Source organism: Oncorhynchus kisutch, linkage group LG19 (genome assembly GCF_002021735.2).
Source record: "Oncorhynchus kisutch isolate 150728-3 linkage group LG19, Okis_V2, whole genome shotgun sequence".
NCBI lineage: Eukaryota > Metazoa > Chordata > Actinopteri > Salmoniformes > Salmonidae > Oncorhynchus > Oncorhynchus kisutch.
This window is the reverse complement of record NC_034192.2, coordinates 47,033,691-47,050,160: the sequence shown is the minus strand read 5'-3', so window position 1 is coordinate 47,050,160 and position 16,470 is coordinate 47,033,691. Positions and strand designations below refer to the sequence as shown.

The window sequence follows — 16,470 nt, the reverse complement described above, 5'->3', positions numbered from 1 at the left end:
TCTAAATGTCGAAGGACTTTAGCTGAACAACAGTGGCACAGGTCTGGTCCTCTGGAAGAGCTGAGCTTTGAAACAAACTTCATATCACTGACGTTTTAACATAAGAGGCCTTTCTTTTGCACCACAAGGCTCTGCCATAGATCCCTAGGAGGGCAGAGGCATCTCAGAGTAGGAATGCAGATCTAGGATCAGGTCTCCCTCTCAAGCAATGAACCATTCACATGAGAGAATCAACCAGCTTTTGGCTAAGAGGATGCATTTGTGTTTATCCCACAATAGTTTTCACATTAACATTAGATATCAATAGAAAAGTTATCCAAGCGTATTGCTGTATGTTTTCGTCATTATTGCTACTCGTTGGTCATGGGAGATATTTCCAAATGTAATTTTTCAAATAATACTTTAATAGATTTTTCCCAGCATGAAGCCTCTGAATTAATCACATGGATATTGTATAACATAAATTACAGCCTGCACATTGCATTATGATAACAGTACTTCTAAATGCATAAATCAATTTCACATTATTTTTTTCACTGTAGAAACACTAGTTTTATATTGTGTTGTAAATTCAGACTGAGTATTTAACTGCTTCTTTAATGCGGTTCTGATTGATTTATGGGACCCAGTTTGTAGGTGGCATGTAAACCAAGGTTATAGTAAACTGTAATGAAAACTAATCATGAACTATTTAGTAAACTGAAATAAAATAATTAACAAACCTGTTTGAGAAACGAAAACTATACTGAAACGATTGTCTTTGATTCCAAAACTAACAAAAATAATAACCATCAATAGTTGTTTTTTGTGGGGTTGAATGAGTGTGTTAAGCTTTTTTAAGCCTTAAGTTTTCAAGGTTCTGGTGGGTCACATTGAGGTTGACTTTATAATTTAAAGGTAGACTCAGCAAGACGACGTTGCCACGAGCAGCACTGCAGATATTGGACGCGTTTGAGTGGTAAGACTACAGCTTCCGACTATAGACTAAAGTCAGGAGAGGTACATCTGTGACAGCCGAAAGTCTGATACTAATGTGGTTTTTCTTCAGCAAGGCTCAGATCAACCGTGTCTGGTTTGGAGATGGCATAACCTATAACAAAAGCATGTCTGTTATACAAAATAAATGGCCAAATAAATGCAGTCTTTACCACTAGCGCCGGCTCTTGTCTATACAGCCGATTAGTTATTTTATCCTTTTTCCACTTAAATTAACTAGGCTACTTTTCAATTCGCTAGTCAGAAAGTCCGAGCCTTCTCCCACTAGAATGATATGCATCTTCTAGCAATCTATTGAAATGACAGGCGTGTGCACTGAGGTCTTGCTCTTGCGACTCCTGTGGTGGGCCGGCCGCTGGCACCGTCGCCAGGTGTCCGGTGTTTCCTCCGACACATTGGTGCGGCTGGCTTCCAGGTTAAGCGGTCATTGTGTCAAGAAGCAATGTGACTTGGTTGGGTCACTTTTTGGGATTTTGCTTATTTTGTAATTATCATTAAATAATATAACTGATTAGTTAGCAACGCTTATAATAATCTGGCTAGTTTTTAGAAGTGCTATTGCAAACAGATTATCAGTTGGCAGTGCATTCAAAAGCATGGTGACGTTAACTAGGAGATGCTTGCCAGGAGATTCTGGACATTGTTAGAAAAAAACACTAACTAACACCTTTAAACTCAGGTCAAATTAATACTTTATCATTCATAGTGTCCAAGTTTACGGGTAGTTTTCTGTATTGATGCCTCTCTCTTCTCATCTACAGACCTTCCCTTTCCGGCCATGAGGGAGCGCCCTCCCGGCTGTAAGACTGTGTTTGTGGGTGGTCTGCCAGAGAACGCAACTGAGGCGCTCATTGTGGAGGTATTTGGCCAGTTGGGGGAGATCATCGCAATCCGAAAGAGCAAGAAGAACTTCTGCCATATCCGATTTGCCGAAGAGTTCACTGTGGACAGAGCCCTCTTCCTGTCTGGTACATTTCCTACATGTTCTATTAAACTTCAAGCTGTATTGTGGAATAAATGTCTTCCCTCTTCAGTCAGAGACCTTAACTATGTTGGTCAATGAGGAGACAACGAGAGGTGTTGTGCAATAAATGTCCTCCCTCTTCAGTCAGAGACCTTAACCTCTCTGGGATCGTTCGGGACGCTAGCGTCCCACCTCGCTAACAGCCAGTGAAATTGCACGGCGCCAAATTAAAAACAACAGAAATCTCATAATTAAAATTCCTCAACCATACAAGTATTTTACACCATTTTAAAGATACACTTCTCGTTAATCCAACCACAGTGTCCGATTTCAAAAAGGCTTTTCGGCGAAAGCAGAATATATCCTAATGTTAGGTCAGCAACTAGTCACAGAAAGCATTCAGCCATTTTCCTACCAAAGAGAGGTGTCACAAAAAGCAGAAATATAGTTAAGGTCTGTGACTGAAGAGGGGGGACATTTACTGCACAACACTTCTTGTTGTCTCCTCATTGACCAACGTAGTTAACTTCTTGGTGACAGGGGGGCAGTATTGAGTATCTTGGATGAATAAGGTGTCCAGAGTAAACTGCCTGCTACTCTGTCCCAGATGCTAATATATCCATATTATTAGTAGTATTGGATAGAAAACACTCTGGAGTTTCTAAAACTGTTTGAATGATGTCTGAGTATAACAGAACTCATATGGCAGGCAAAAACCTGAGACAAATCCAACCAGGAAGCGGGAAATCTGAGGTTTGTAGTTTCATTTAAGTGATTGCCTATCCAATATGCTGTGTCTATGGGGCCAGATTGCACTTCCCAAGGCTTCCAGCAGATGTCAACAGTCTTTAGAATGTTGTTTGAGGCTTCTATTGTGGGAGGGTGTTGAATAAGAGCTGTTTCAACAAGTGGACTAGGCTGAGGCCAATCAGTTGTTTACTGCGCGGTCCCGCGGGCACGCCGTTTTTTCTTTTTCCTCTGTTATGAATACGCTATTGTCCGGTTGAAATATTATTGAAGATTTATTATAAAAAGACCCTAAGGATTGATTGTAAACATCGTTTGACATGTTTCTACAAACTGTAATGGAACTCTCACGCATTGTGCCTTTGGAATATTTAGACATAAATATGGACGTAATCTAACAAAACAAACATTTCTTGTGGAAGTGGGAGTCCTGGGAGTGTATTCCGGCGAAGATCAGCAAAGATTTATAATGCTATTTATGACTTTTGTTGACTCCACAATTTGGAGGGTAACTGTATGGCTTGCTTTTGTGGTTGAACGCTGTTTTCAGATTATCGAATATTGTGCTTTTGCCGTAAAGCTTTTTTGAAATCTGACACAGCGGTTGCATTAAGAACAACTTTATCTTTAATTCTATGTAAAAACATGTATCTTTAATCAAAGTTTGAGTATTTCTGTCATTTGATGTGGCTCTGCAATTTCTCAAGATGTTTTGGAGGTATTTCTGAACATGGCGCCAATGTAAACAGGTTTTTGGATATAAATATGAACTTGATCGAACAAAACATACATGTATTGTGTAACATTGAGTCCTGGGAGTGTCATCTGATGAAGATCGTCAAAGGTTAGTGATTCATTTTAATTAACTATGTTTGTCAATGAGAAGACCACTACAGGTGTTGTGCAGTAAATGTCCTCCCTCTTCAGTCACAGCCCGTAACTATGTTGGTCAATGAGAAGACCACTACAGGTGTTGTGCAGTAAATGTCCTCCCTCTCCTAATAGTTCTAAATGAAGGAAATTAATCTCCAGTAGTAGTCCAGTACTAATCTCCAGTAGTAGTCCAGTACTAATCTCCAGTAGCAGTCCAGTACTAATCTCCAGTAGTTGGTAGTCCAGTACTAATCTCCGGTAGTTGGTTGTCCAGTACTAATCTCCGGTAGTTGATAGTCCAGTGCTAAACTCCGGTAGTTGGTAGTCCAGTGCTAAACTCCGGTAGTTGGTAGTCCAGTGCTAAACTCCGGTAGTTGGTAGTCCAGTGCTAAACTCCGGTAGTTGGTAGTCCAGTGCTAAACTCCGGTAGTTGGTAGTCCAGTGCTAACCTCCGGTAGTTGGTAGTCCAGTGCTAACCTCCGGTAGTTGGTAGTCCAGTGCTAACCTCCGGTAGTTGGTAGTCCAGTGCTAAACTCCGGTAGTTGGTAGTCCAGTGCTAAACTCCGGTAGTTGGTAGTCCAGTGCTAAACTCCGGTAGTTGGTAGTCCAGTGCTAACCTCCGGTAGTTGGTAGTCCAGTGCTAACCTCCGGTAGTTGGTAGTCCAGTGCTAACCTCCGGTAGTTGGTAGTCCAGTGCTAACCTCCGGTAGTTGGTAGTCCAGTGCTAACCTCCGGTAGTTGGTAGTCCAGTGCTAACCTCCGGTAGTTGGTAGTCCAGTGCTAACCTCCGGTAGTTGGTAGTCCAGTGCTAACCTCCGGTAGTTGGTAGTCCAGTGCTAAACTCCGGTAGTTGGTAGTCCAGTGCTAAACTCCGGTAGTTGGTAGTCCAGTGCTAAACTCCGGTAGTTGGTAGTCCAGTGCTAAACTCCGGTAGTTGGTAGTCCAGTGCTAACCTCCGGTAGTTGGTAGTCCAGTGCTAACCTCCGGTAGTTGGTAGTCCAGTGCTAACGTCCTAGAGGTATGCCAGTGATAACGTCCTAGAGGTAGGCCAGTGATAACGTCCTAGAGGTAGGCCAGTGATAACGTCCTAGAGGTAGGCCAGTGATAACGTCCTAGAGGTAGGCCAGTGATAACGTCCTAGAGGTAGGCCAGTGATAACGTCCTAGAGGTAGGCCAGTGATAACGTCCTAGAGGTAGGCCAGTGATAACGTCCTAGAGGTAGGCCAGTGATAACGTCCTAGAGGTAGGCCAGTGATAACGTCCTAGAGGTAGGCCAGTGATAACGTCCTAGAGGTAGGCCAGTGATAACGTCCTAGAGGTAGGCCAGTGATAACGTCCTAGAGGTAGGCCAGTGATAACGTCCTAGAGGTAGGCCAGTGCTAACGTCCTAGAGGTAGGCCAGTGCTAACCTCGGTAGTTGGTAGTCCAGTGCTAACCTCCGGTAGTTGGTAGTCCAGTGCTAACCCCCTAGAGGTAGTCCAGTGCTAACCCCCTAGAGGTAGTACAGTACTCACCCCCAGTAGTTTGTAGTCCAGTGCTAACCCCCTAGATGTAGTCCAGTACTAACCTCCAGTAGTTAGTAGTCCAGTGCTAACCCCCTAGAGCTAGTCCAGTACTAACCTCCAGTAGTTAGTAGTCCAGTGCTAACCCCCTAGAGGTAGTCCAGTACTATCCTCCAGTAGTTAGTAGTCCAGTGCTATCCTCCAGTAGTTAGTAGTCCAGTGCTAACGTCCTAGAGGTAGTCCAGTGCTAACCTCCAGTAGTTAGTAGTCCAGTGCTAACCTCCAGTAGTTAGTAGTCCAGTGCTAACCCCCTAGAGGTAGTCCAGTACTAACCTCCAGTAGTTAGTAGTCCAGTGCTAACCCCCTAGAGGTAGTCCAGTACTATCCTCCAGTAGTTAGTAGTCCAGTGCTATCCTCCAGTAGTTAGTAGTCCAGTGCTAACGTCCTAGAGGTAGTCCAGTGCTAACGTCCTAGAGGTAGTCCAGTGCTACCATCCTAGAGGTAGTCCAGTGCTAACATCCTAGAGGTAGTCCAGTGCTAACGTCCTAGAGGTAGTCCAGTGCTAACCTCCAGTAGTTAGTAGTCCAGTGCTAACCTCCAGTAGTTAGTAGTCCAGTGCAAACCCCCTAGAGGTAGTCCAGTACTAACCTCCAGTAGTTAGTAGGCCAGTGCTAACATCCTAGAGGTAGGCCAGTGCTAACGTCCTAGAGGTAGTCCAGTGCTAACCTCCAGTAGTTAGTAGTCCTGTGCTAACCTCCAGTAGTTAGTAGTCCAGTGCTAACCTCCAGTAGTTAGTAGTCCAGTGCTAACCTCCAGTAGTTAGTAGTCCAGTGCTAACCTCCAGTAGTTAGTAGTCCAGTGCTAACCTCCAGTAGTTAGTAGTCCAGTGCTAACCTCCAGTAGTTAGCAGTCCAGTGCTAACCCCCTAGAGGTAGTCCAGTACTAACCTCCAGTAGTTAGTAGTCCAGTGCTAACGTCCTAGAGGTAGGCCAGTGCTAACGTCCTAGAGGTAGTCCAGTGCTAATCTCCAGTAGTTAGTAGTCCAGTGCTAACCTTCAGTAGTTAGTAGTCCAGTGCTAACCCCCTAGAGGTAGTCCAGTACTATCCTCCAGTAGTTAGTAGTCCAGTGCTAACCCCCTAGAGGTAGTCCAGTACTATCCTCCAGTAGTTAGTAGTCCAGTGCTATCCTCCAGTAGTTAGTAGTCCAGTGCTAACGTCCTAGAGGTAGTCCAGTGCTAACGTCCTAAAGGTAGTCCAGTGCTAACCTCCAGTAGTTAGTAGTCCAGTGCTAACCTCCAGTAGTTAGTAGTCCAGTGCTAACCCCCTAGAGGTAGTCCAGTACTAACCTCCAGTAGTTAGTAGTCCAGTGCTAACCCCCTAGAGGTAGTCCAGTACTATCCTCCAGTAGTTAGTAGTCCAGTGCTATCCTCCAGTAGTTAGTAGTCCAGTGCTAACGTCCTAGAGGTAGTCCAGTGCTAACGTCCTAGAGGTAGTCCAGTGCTACCATCCTAGAGGTAGTCCAGTGCTAACATCCTAGAGGTAGTCCAGTGCTAACGTCCTAGAGGTAGTCCAGTGCTAACCTCCAGTAGTTAGTAGTCCAGTGCTAACCTCCAGTAGTTAGTAGTCCAGTGCAAACCCCCTAGAGGTAGTCCAGTACTAACCTCCAGTAGTTAGTAGGCCAGTGCTAACATCCTAGAGGTAGGCCAGTGCTAACGTCCTAGAGGTAGTCCAGTGCTAACCTCCAGTAGTTAGTAGTCCTGTGCTAACCTCCAGTAGTTAGTAGTCCAGTGCTAACCTCCAGTAGTTAGTAGTCCAGTGCTAACCTCCAGTAGTTAGTAGTCCAGTGCTAACCTCCAGTAGTTAGTAGTCCAGTGCTAACCTCCAGTAGTTAGTAGTCCAGTGCTAACCTCCAGTAGTTAGCAGTCCAGTGCTAACCCCCTAGAGGTAGTCCAGTACTAACCTCCAGTAGTTAGTAGTCCAGTGCTAACGTCCTAGAGGTAGGCCAGTGCTAACGTCCTAGAGGTAGTCCAGTGCTAATCTCCAGTAGTTAGTAGTCCAGTGCTAACCTTCAGTAGTTAGTAGTCCAGTGCTAACCCCCTAGAGGTAGTCCAGTACTATCCTCCAGTAGTTAGTAGTCCAGTGCTAACCCCCTAGAGGTAGTCCAGTACTATCCTCCAGTAGTTAGTAGTCCAGTGCTATCCTCCAGTAGTTAGTAGTCCAGTGCTAACGTCCTAGAGGTAGTCCAGTGCTAACGTCCTAGAGGTAGTCCAGTGCTAACCTCCAGTAGTTAGTAGTCCAGTGCTAACCTCCAGTAGTTAGTAGTCCAGTGCTAACCCCCTAGAGGTAGTCCAGTACTAACCTCCAGTAGTTAGTAGTCCAGTGCTAACCCCCTAGAGGTAGTCCAGTACTATCCTCCAGTAGTTAGTAGTCCAGTGCTATCCTCCAGTAGTTAGTAGTCCAGTGCTAACGTCCTAGAGGTAGTCCAGTGCTAACGTCCTAGAGGTAGTCCAGTGCTAACATCCTAGAGGTAGTCCAGTGCTAACGTCCTAGAGGTAGTCCAGTGCTAACCTCCAGTAGTTAGTAGTCCAGTGCTAACCTCCAGTAGTTAGTAGTCCAGTGCAAACCCCCTAGAGGTAGTCCAGTACTAACCTCCAGTAGTTAGTAGGCCAGTGCTAACATCCTAGAGGTAGGCCAGTGCTAACGTCCTAGAGGTAGTCCAGTGCTAACCTCCAGTAGTTAGTAGTCCAGTGCTAACCTCCAGTAGTTAGTAGTCCAGTGCTAACCTCCAGTAGTTAGTAGTCCAGTGCTAACCTCCAGTAGTTAGTAGTCCAGTGCTAACCTCCAGTAGTTAGTAGTCCAGTGCTAACCCCCTAGAGGTAGTCCAGTACTAACCTCCAGTAGTTAGTAGTCCAGTGCTAACGTCCTAGAGGTAGGCCAGTGCTAACGTCCTAGAGGTAGTCCAGTGCTAATCTCCAGTAGTTAGTAGTCCAGTGCTAACCTTCAGTAGTTAGTAGTCCAGTGCTAACCCCCTAGAGGTAGTCCAGTACTATCCTCCAGTAGTTAGTAGTCCAGTGCTATCCTCCAGTAGTTAGTAGTCCAGTGCTAATGTCCTAGAGGTAGTCCAGTGCTAACGTCCTAGAGGTAGTCCAGTGCTAACCTCCAGTAGTTAGTAGTCCAGTGCTAACCTCCAGTAGTTAGTAGTCCAGTGCTAACCCCCTAGAGGTAGTCCAGTACTAACCTCCAGTAGTTAGTAGGCCAGTGCTAACATCCTAGAGGTAGGCCAGTGCTAACGTCCTAGAGGTAGGCCAGTGCTAACGTCCAGGAGTTAGTAGTCCTGTGCTAACCTCCAGTAGTTAGTAGTCCAGTGCTAACCCCCTAGAGGTAGTCCAGTGCTAACCTCCGGTAGTTAGTAGTCCAGTGCTAACCTCCAGTAGTTAGTAGTCCAGTGCTAACCTCCAGTAGTTAGTAGTCCAGTGCTAACCCCCTAGAGGTAGTCCAGTACTATCCTCCAGTAGTTAGTAGTCCAGTGCTATCCTCCAGTAGTTAGTAGTCCAGTGCTAACGTCCTAGAGGTAGTCCAGTGCTAACGTCCTAGAGGTAGTCCAGTGCTAACATCCTAGAGGTAGTCCAGTGCTAACATCCTAGAGGTAGTCCAGTGCTAACCTCCAGTAGTTAGTAGTCCAGTGCTAACCTCCAGTAGTTAGTAGTCCAGTGCTAACCTCCAGTAGTTAGTAGTCCAGTGCTAACCTAACCTCCAGTAGTTAGTAGTCCAGTGCTAACCTCCAGTAGTTAGTAGTCCAGTGCTAACCTCCAGTAGTTAGTAGTCCAGTGCTAACCTCCAGTAGTTAGTAGTCCAGTGCTAACCTCCAGTAGTTAGCAGTCCAGTGCTAACCCCCTAGAGGTAGTCCAGTACTAACCTCCAGTAGTTAGTAGTCCAGTGCTAACGTCCTAGAGGTAGGCCAGTGCTAACGTCCTAGAGGTAGTCCAGTGCTAATCTCCAGTAGTTAGTAGTCCAGTGCTAACCTTCAGTAGTTAGTAGTCCAGTGCTAACCCCCTAGAGGTAGTCCAGTACTAACCTCCAGTAGTTAGTAGTCCAGTGCTAACCCCCTAGAGGTAGTCCAGTACTATCCTCCAGTAGTTAGTAGTCCAGTGCTATCCTCCAGTAGTTAGTAGTCCAGTGCTAACGTCCTAGAGGTAGTCCAGTGCTAACGTCCAGTAGTTAGTAGTCCAGTGCTAACCTCCAGTAGTTAGTAGTCCAGTGCTAACCCCCCCTAGAGGTAGTCCAGTACTAACCTCCAGTAGTTAGTAGGCCAGTGCTAACATCCTAGAGGTAGGCCAGTGCTAACCTCCAGTAGTTAGTAGTCCAGTGCTAACCTCCAGTAGTTAGTAGTCCAGTGCTAACCCCCTAGAGGTAGTCCAGTACTAACCTCCAGTAGTTAGTAGGCCAGTGCTAACATCCTAGAGGTAGGCCAGTGCTAACGTCCTAGAGGTAGTCCAGTGCTAACCTCCAGGAGTTAGTAGTCCTGTGCTAACCTCCAGTAGTTAGTAGTCCAGTGCTAACCCCCTAGAGGTAGTCCAGTGCTAACCTTCAGTAGTTAGTAGTCCAGTGCTAACCTCCAGTAGTTAGTAGTCCAGTGCTAACCTCCAGTAGTTAGTAGTCCAGTGCTATCCTCCAGTAGTTAGTAGTCCAGTGCTAACGTCCTAGAGGTAGTCCAGTGCTAACGTCCTAGAGGTAGTCCAGTGCTAACATCCTAGAGGTAGTCCAGTGCTAACGTCCTAGAGGTAGTCCAGTGCTAACCTCCAGTAGTTAGTAGTCCAGTGCTAACCTCCAGTAGTTAGTAGTCCAGTGCAAACCCCCTAGAGGTAGTCCAGTACTAACCTCCAGTAGTTAGTAGGCCAGTGCTAACATCCTAGAGGTAGGCCAGTGCTAACGTCCTAGAGGTAGTCCAGTGCTAACCTCCAGTAGTTAGTAGTCCTGTGCTAACCTCCAGTAGTTAGTAGTCCTGTGCTAACCTCCAGTAGTTAGTAGTCCAGTGCTAACCTCCAGTAGTTAGTAGTCCAGTGCTAACCTCCAGTAGTTAGTAGTCCAGTGCTAACCTCCAGTAGTTAGTAGTCCAGTGCTAACCTCCAGTAGTTAGTAGTCCAGTGCTAACCTCCAGTAGTTAGCAGTCCAGTGCTAACCCCCTAGAGGTAGTCCAGTACTAACCTCCAGTAGTTAGTAGTCCAGTGCTAACCTCCAGTAGTTAGTAGTCCAGTGCTATCCTCCAGTAGTTAGTAGTCCAGTGCTAACCTCCAGTAGTTAGCAGTCCAGTGCTAACCCCCTAGAGGTAGTCCAGTACTAACCTCCAGTAGTTAGTAGTCCAGTGCTAACGTCCTAGAGGTAGGCCAGTGCTAACGTCCTAGAGGTAGTCCAGTGCTAATCTCCAGTAGTTAGTAGTCCAGTGCTAACCTTCAGTAGTTAGTAGTCCTGTGCTAACCTCCAGTAGTTAGTAGTCCAGTGCTAACGTCCTAGAGGTAGGCCAGTGCTAACGTCCTAGAGGTAGTCCAGTGCTAACCTCCAGTAGTTAGTAGTCCAGTGCTAACCTTCAGTAGTTAGTAGTCCTGTGCTAACCTCCAGTAGTTAGTAGTCCAGTGCTAACCTTCAGTAGTTAGTAGTCCTGTGCTAACCTCCAGTAGTTAGTAGTCCAGTGCTAACGTCCTAGAGGTAGGCCAGTGCTAACGTCCTAGAGGTAGTCCAGTGCTAACCTCCAGTAGTTAGTAGCCCAGTGCTAACCCCCTAGAGGTAGTCCAGTGCTAACCTCCAGTAGTTAGTAGTCCTGTGCTAACCTCCAGTAGTTAGTAGTCCAGTGCTAACCCCCTAGAGGTAGTCCAGTGCTAACCTCCAGTAGTTAGTAGTCCAGTGCTAACGTCCAGTAGTTAGTAGTCCAGTGCTAACCTCCAGTAGTTAGTAGTCCAGTGCTAACCTCCAGTAGTTAGTAGTCCAGTGCTAACCCCCTAGAGGTAGTCCAGTACTAACCTCCAGTAGTTAGTAGTCCAGTGCTAACGTCCTAGAGGTAGGCCAGTGCTAACGTCCTAGAGGTAGTCCAGTGCTAATCTCCAGTAGTTAGTAGTCCAGTGCTAACCTTCAGTAGTTAGTAGTCCAGTGCTAACCTTCAGTAGTTAGTAGTCCTGTGCTAACCTCCAGTAGTTAGTAGTCCAGTGCTAACGTCCTAGAGGTAGGCCAGTGCTAACGTCCTAGAGGTAGTCCAGTGCTAATCTCCAGTAGTTAGTAGTCCAGTGCTAACCTCCAGTAGTTAGTAGTCCAGTGCTAACCTCCAGTAGTTAGTAGTCCAGTGCTAACCTCCAGTAGTTAGTAGTCCTGTGCTAACCTCCAGTAGTTAGTAGTCCAGTGCTAACCTTCAGTAGTTAGTAGTCCTGTGCTAACCTCCAGTAGTTAGTAGTCCAGTGCTAACGTCCTAGAGGTAGGCCAGTGCTAACGTCCTAGAGGTAGTCCAGTGCTAACCTCCAGTAGTTAGTAGCCCAGTGCTAACCTTCAGTAGTTAGTAGTCCTGTGCTAACCTCCAGTAGTTAGTAGTCCAGTGCTAACCTTCAGTAGTTAGTAGTCCTGTGCTAACATCCAGTAGTTAGTAGTCCAGTGCTAACGTCCTAGAGGTAGGCCAGTGCTAACGTCCTAGAGGTAGTCCAGTGCTAACCTCCAGGAGTTAGTAGTCCTGTGCTAACCTCCAGTAGTTAGTAGTCCAGTGCTAACCCCCTAGAGGTAGTCCAGTGCTAACCTCCAGTAGTTAGTAGTCCAGTGCTAACCTCCAGTAGTTAGTAGTCCAGTGCTAACCTCCAGTAGTTAGTAGTCCAGTGCTAACCTCCAGTAGTTAGTAGTCCAGTGCTAATCTCCAGTAGTTAGTAGTCCAGTGCTAACCTCCAGTAGTTAGTAGTCCAGTGCTAACCTCCAGTAGTTAGTAGTCCAGTGCTAACCTCCAGTAGTTAGTAGTCCAGTGCTAACCTCCAGTAGTTAGTAGTCCTGTGCTAACCTCCAGTAGTTAGTAGTCCAGTGCTAACCTTCAGTAGTTAGTAGTCCTGTGCTAACCTCCAGTAGTTAGTAGTCCAGTGCTAACGTCCTAGAGGTAGGCCAGTGCTAACGTCCTAGAGGTAGTCCAGTGCTAACCTCCAGTAGTTAGTAGCCCAGTGCTAACCTTCAGTAGTTAGTAGTCCTGTGCTAACCTCCAGTAGTTAGTAGTCCAGTGCTAACCTTCAGTAGTTAGTAGTCCTGTGCTAACATCCAGTAGTTAGTAGTCCAGTGCTAACGTCCTAGAGGTAGGCCAGTGCTAACGTCCTAGAGGTAGTCCAGTGCTAACCTCCAGGAGTTAGTAGTCCTGTGCTAACCTCCAGTAGTTAGTAGTCCAGTGCTAACCCCCTAGAGGTAGTCCAGTGCTAACCTCCAGTAGTTAGTAGTCCAGTGCTAACCTCCAGTAGTTAGTAGTCCAGTGCTAACCTCCAGTAGTTAGTAGTCCAGTGCTAACCTCCAGTAGTTAGTAGTCCAGTGCTAACCCCCTAGAGGTAGTCCAGTCGTAATCTCCAGTACTAATCTCCAGTGGTAATCTCCAGTACTAATCCCCCGTCGTAATCTCCAGTACCAGTCCCACTAGTCATGTTGCACCAGGGTCTTTTTTTATCTCCTTTTCCATCAAAGCTTTTATACTCCAGACACATGCCATCTTAAATCTCTCTCTATATGCAAACTAGATACATATATCACAGCCCGACAAAGTACATTTAACACTGGCCTCTACAATAATATCCTATGCATTATTTATTGTGTGTGTGCGTGTCTGTGTGGTGCATATGTGTGTGCTTGTAGTGACTGTTTCTCATGAAACCAGTTTTAACTTTGTAAGTAGTCACACCAAATCCTCATTGCTGAAATGTGTCCGGATTTAATTCTCAGGTCATTGTACTTCAGAAAAATATAAAACTCTTGCTGTAGTTTGTCCATAAATCATAATGTTATATTACACTATATTTATTACGTAAAAAGTGTCTGGGTACATGTCTCATTACCGTAAAAACTCCAATCAGTTTTTCAACAGAATGCATCATGTGTAAGTAAAACTGTCTGCATTCTGTCTGCCCCCAGGGGGCAGGACGGAGTTTGGGAAAGCCTGATCTGGAGTTGTCCTTAGATGAGCACAAGTTCATTTATTTGCTTTTATGCCTTCAGAATGAGGTTCTTATTCTCAAACACTCCCTTTACCCCACTTGACTTTCTCACATTATGGCCAAAAAAATATAATTGGGACAAAGTTAGAACTATTACCTTACCAACATGGGGGCATGAATGGGCTTTAGTGATGTGGTCAATTGTTTACTGACTCCTTTTATTTGCAGATTTAGCTAAGGGCTTCTCATTACCAAAATGGGAACCTTAATATCGGTAATGCTAATTCTAATGTATAGACAATGGGTGTGCTGTGCTGGTAACTTCAATTATTTACTAGGGCCACTGCTTTTACTGGTTTGTATAGATGATTTGTAAAACAATTGAGTACAGGCTTAACTGAATGAACAACATAGACAGAATGCAGTGTGGAATTGTATTAAATAGTTTGGGGTATGGCAAGTGAGATAACATGGGTAAATTGACATGTAAATAGATCCCAAGGTTTAAATCCATTTGTTGACAGGAAAGTCATAATTGTATGAGTTAGCCCTTAGGTTAAACGGCAAGCGTGAGGAATGTGCATTCTTGTGCCGTGCTTATAGGCTACAAGGTAAATAGGTGAATGATGTTCCACACATGGCAAATAGGAATGTGGAGAAGAACGAGACGCTATGCTGATGATGCGTTTGTTTTCATTCCCACTACGCCTGTATAATAGGAACCAGAGTGAATTATGTTATGCTGCTTAATGAAGTTGAACAACCATTCAGACCAGTCTTCCTGATTTGAACGTATTATTTGACAGGGTTTGTCAAGAAATATGGGGTGTTTAAACCCCATTTAACTTACTTTAAGCCACAATCTGCAATTTTAGCAAAAAGCAACCCTGCCACTTAAATTAGGATATGCCCCATTTTGACATGTGTACCTGTTTTAGCACTTACTTATACTGTTGTTTGATATCATGAGCCAGTTTTTGGTCCGTATCTCACCTATTTAGATAATGTTGCTGTCTATGACAACTGAAATGCTGAATTGTTTCAATGAGCACTTTGTATCATCTGGTAGGCTGTCTGATTCAGTGTCCTCTGTCTCTGTACAACCCTGTGTGGATGAACCAGTGAGAGCTGGTCAAACTTTTAGCTCTTTGCCATTATCAGTGCAGGTGATACATAAAGCCCTGAAATCCTTAGATCAGAGAAAGCCTGCAGGTCCTGATCTTTTGGATCCCTGCTTTTTAAATCAAATCAAATCAAATTTATTTATATAGCCCTTCGTACATCAGCTGATATCTCAAAGTGCTGTACAGAAACCCAGCCTAAAACCCCAAACAGCAAGCAATGCAGGTGTAGAAGCACGGTGGCTAGGAAAAACTCCCTAGAAAGGCCAATACCTAGGAAGAAACCTAGAGAGGAACCAGGCTATGTGGGGTGGCCAGTCCTCTTCTGGCTGTGCCGGGTGGAGATTATAACAGAACATGGCCAAGATGTTCAAATGTTCATAAATGACCAGCATGGTCGAATAATAATAAGGCAGAACAGTTGAAACTGGAGCAGCAGAACACTCAGGTGGAAGTTGAAACTGGAGCAGCAGCATGGCCAGGTGGACTGGGGACAGCAAGGAGTCATCATGTCAGGTAGTCCTGGGACATGGTCCTAGGGCTCAGGTCAGTTGAAACTGGAACAGCAGCATGGCCAGGTGGACTGGGGACAGCAAGGAGTCATCATGTCAGGTAGTCCTGGGGCATGGTCCTAGGGCTCAGGTCCTCCGAGAGAGAGAAAGAAAGAGAGAAGGAGAGAATTAGAGAACGCACACTTAGATTCACACAGGACACCGAATAGGACAGGAGAAGTACTCCAGATATAACAAACTGACCCCAGCCCCCCGACACATAAACTACTGCAGCATAAATACTGGAGGCTGAGACAGGAGGGGTCAGGAGACACTGTGGCCCCATCCGAGGACACCCCCGGACAGGGCCAAACAGGAAGGATATAACCCCACCCACTTTGCCAAAGCACAGCCCCCACACCACTACCACTAGAGGGATATCTTCAACCACCAACTCTGGCAGCTGATTTCATAGCTGAACCGCTGAACCGCTGTTCAATCTAACCCTGGAATGTCATGAAAATCTGGAAATCAGCATTTGTCCTACCACTTTTAAAAGGGGGAGATCCAACTCTTTTAAATAATTATGGGCCAATCTCAAAGCTGTCACCCCTGGTGAAAATACTTGAAACCCTTGTGAGTGAACAGCTAAAATAGTTTTTATTTACTAACTCTATTTTATCAATGTACCAATCGGGCTTCAGGAAGAAGCATAGCACAATTACAGCAGCCATGATGGTTTTAAATGATATCACTGAAGCCCTTGATAAAAACAGCACTGTGTCTCACTTTTTATTGATCTCTCGAAGGCTTTTGATACAGTTGATCATGCTATACTAAGGTAGAGATTGTCAAGTGTAGGTCTTTCAGAGCATGCAGTTGCATGGTTTTCTAACTGTCTGATAGAACTGTGCACTCAATTTGATGGGCTTATGTCTGTTAAATTGTCTGTCTTTAATGGTGTGCCCCAAGGCTCTGTACTTGGTCCTCTCTTATTCACTATTTATATAAATGATTTAGACAAAAATGTCCAAAATGCGCATCTTCATTTTTATGCTGATGATACTGTTATTTACTGTTGTGCCTCATCTCTTACAAAAGCTTTCCAGAACTTGCAAACTGCTTTTTATACTGTTCAACATACCTTGTGTCAATTGAAGCTCATCCTCAATACTGACAAAACTAAACTAATGGTGTTTTCTAAAGCAAGAAATAGACCTCTGAACCTTTCACCTATTACTACCTGTCAGGGCAAGGAGATTGAGGTTGTAACCTCATAAATATATTGGAATTTTAATTGATGACGGCCTCTCTTTTAAATTGCATATTCAACAACTTATTTTAAAAATTAAGCTGAAATTGGGATTTTATTTTAGGAATAAGGCCTGTTTTTCTTTTGAAGCCAGGAGGCGGCTAGTATTAGCTACATTTATGCCTTTACTAGACTATGGGATATTTTATATATGAATGCTTCCACTCAGTGTTTGAGATCAATTGACACCCTTTACCATGGCACTTTGAGATTTATTTTAAACTGCAAAACCCTTTCGCACCACCTCACTTTGTATACCAGGGTTGGCTGGCCTTCTCTAGTCACTCGTAGGCTCAGTCACTGGTATACTTTTA

At 45.0% G+C, this 16,470-nt stretch overlaps 1 protein-coding gene across 2 annotated transcripts in view; it reads left to right on the top strand.

The window, feature by feature from the left end:
* Positions 1-16,470, top strand: part of enox2 (ecto-NOX disulfide-thiol exchanger 2) — a 309,060-nt gene that overhangs the window by 244,925 nt on the left and 47,665 nt on the right. For both annotated transcript variants that reach the window (XM_031798030.1, XM_031798031.1), the window contains one exon: positions 1,758-1,964. In XM_031798030.1, coding sequence (XP_031653890.1) covers positions 1,758-1,964 — 207 coding nt within the window. The remainder of the gene's footprint in view (positions 1-1,757; positions 1,965-16,470) is intronic.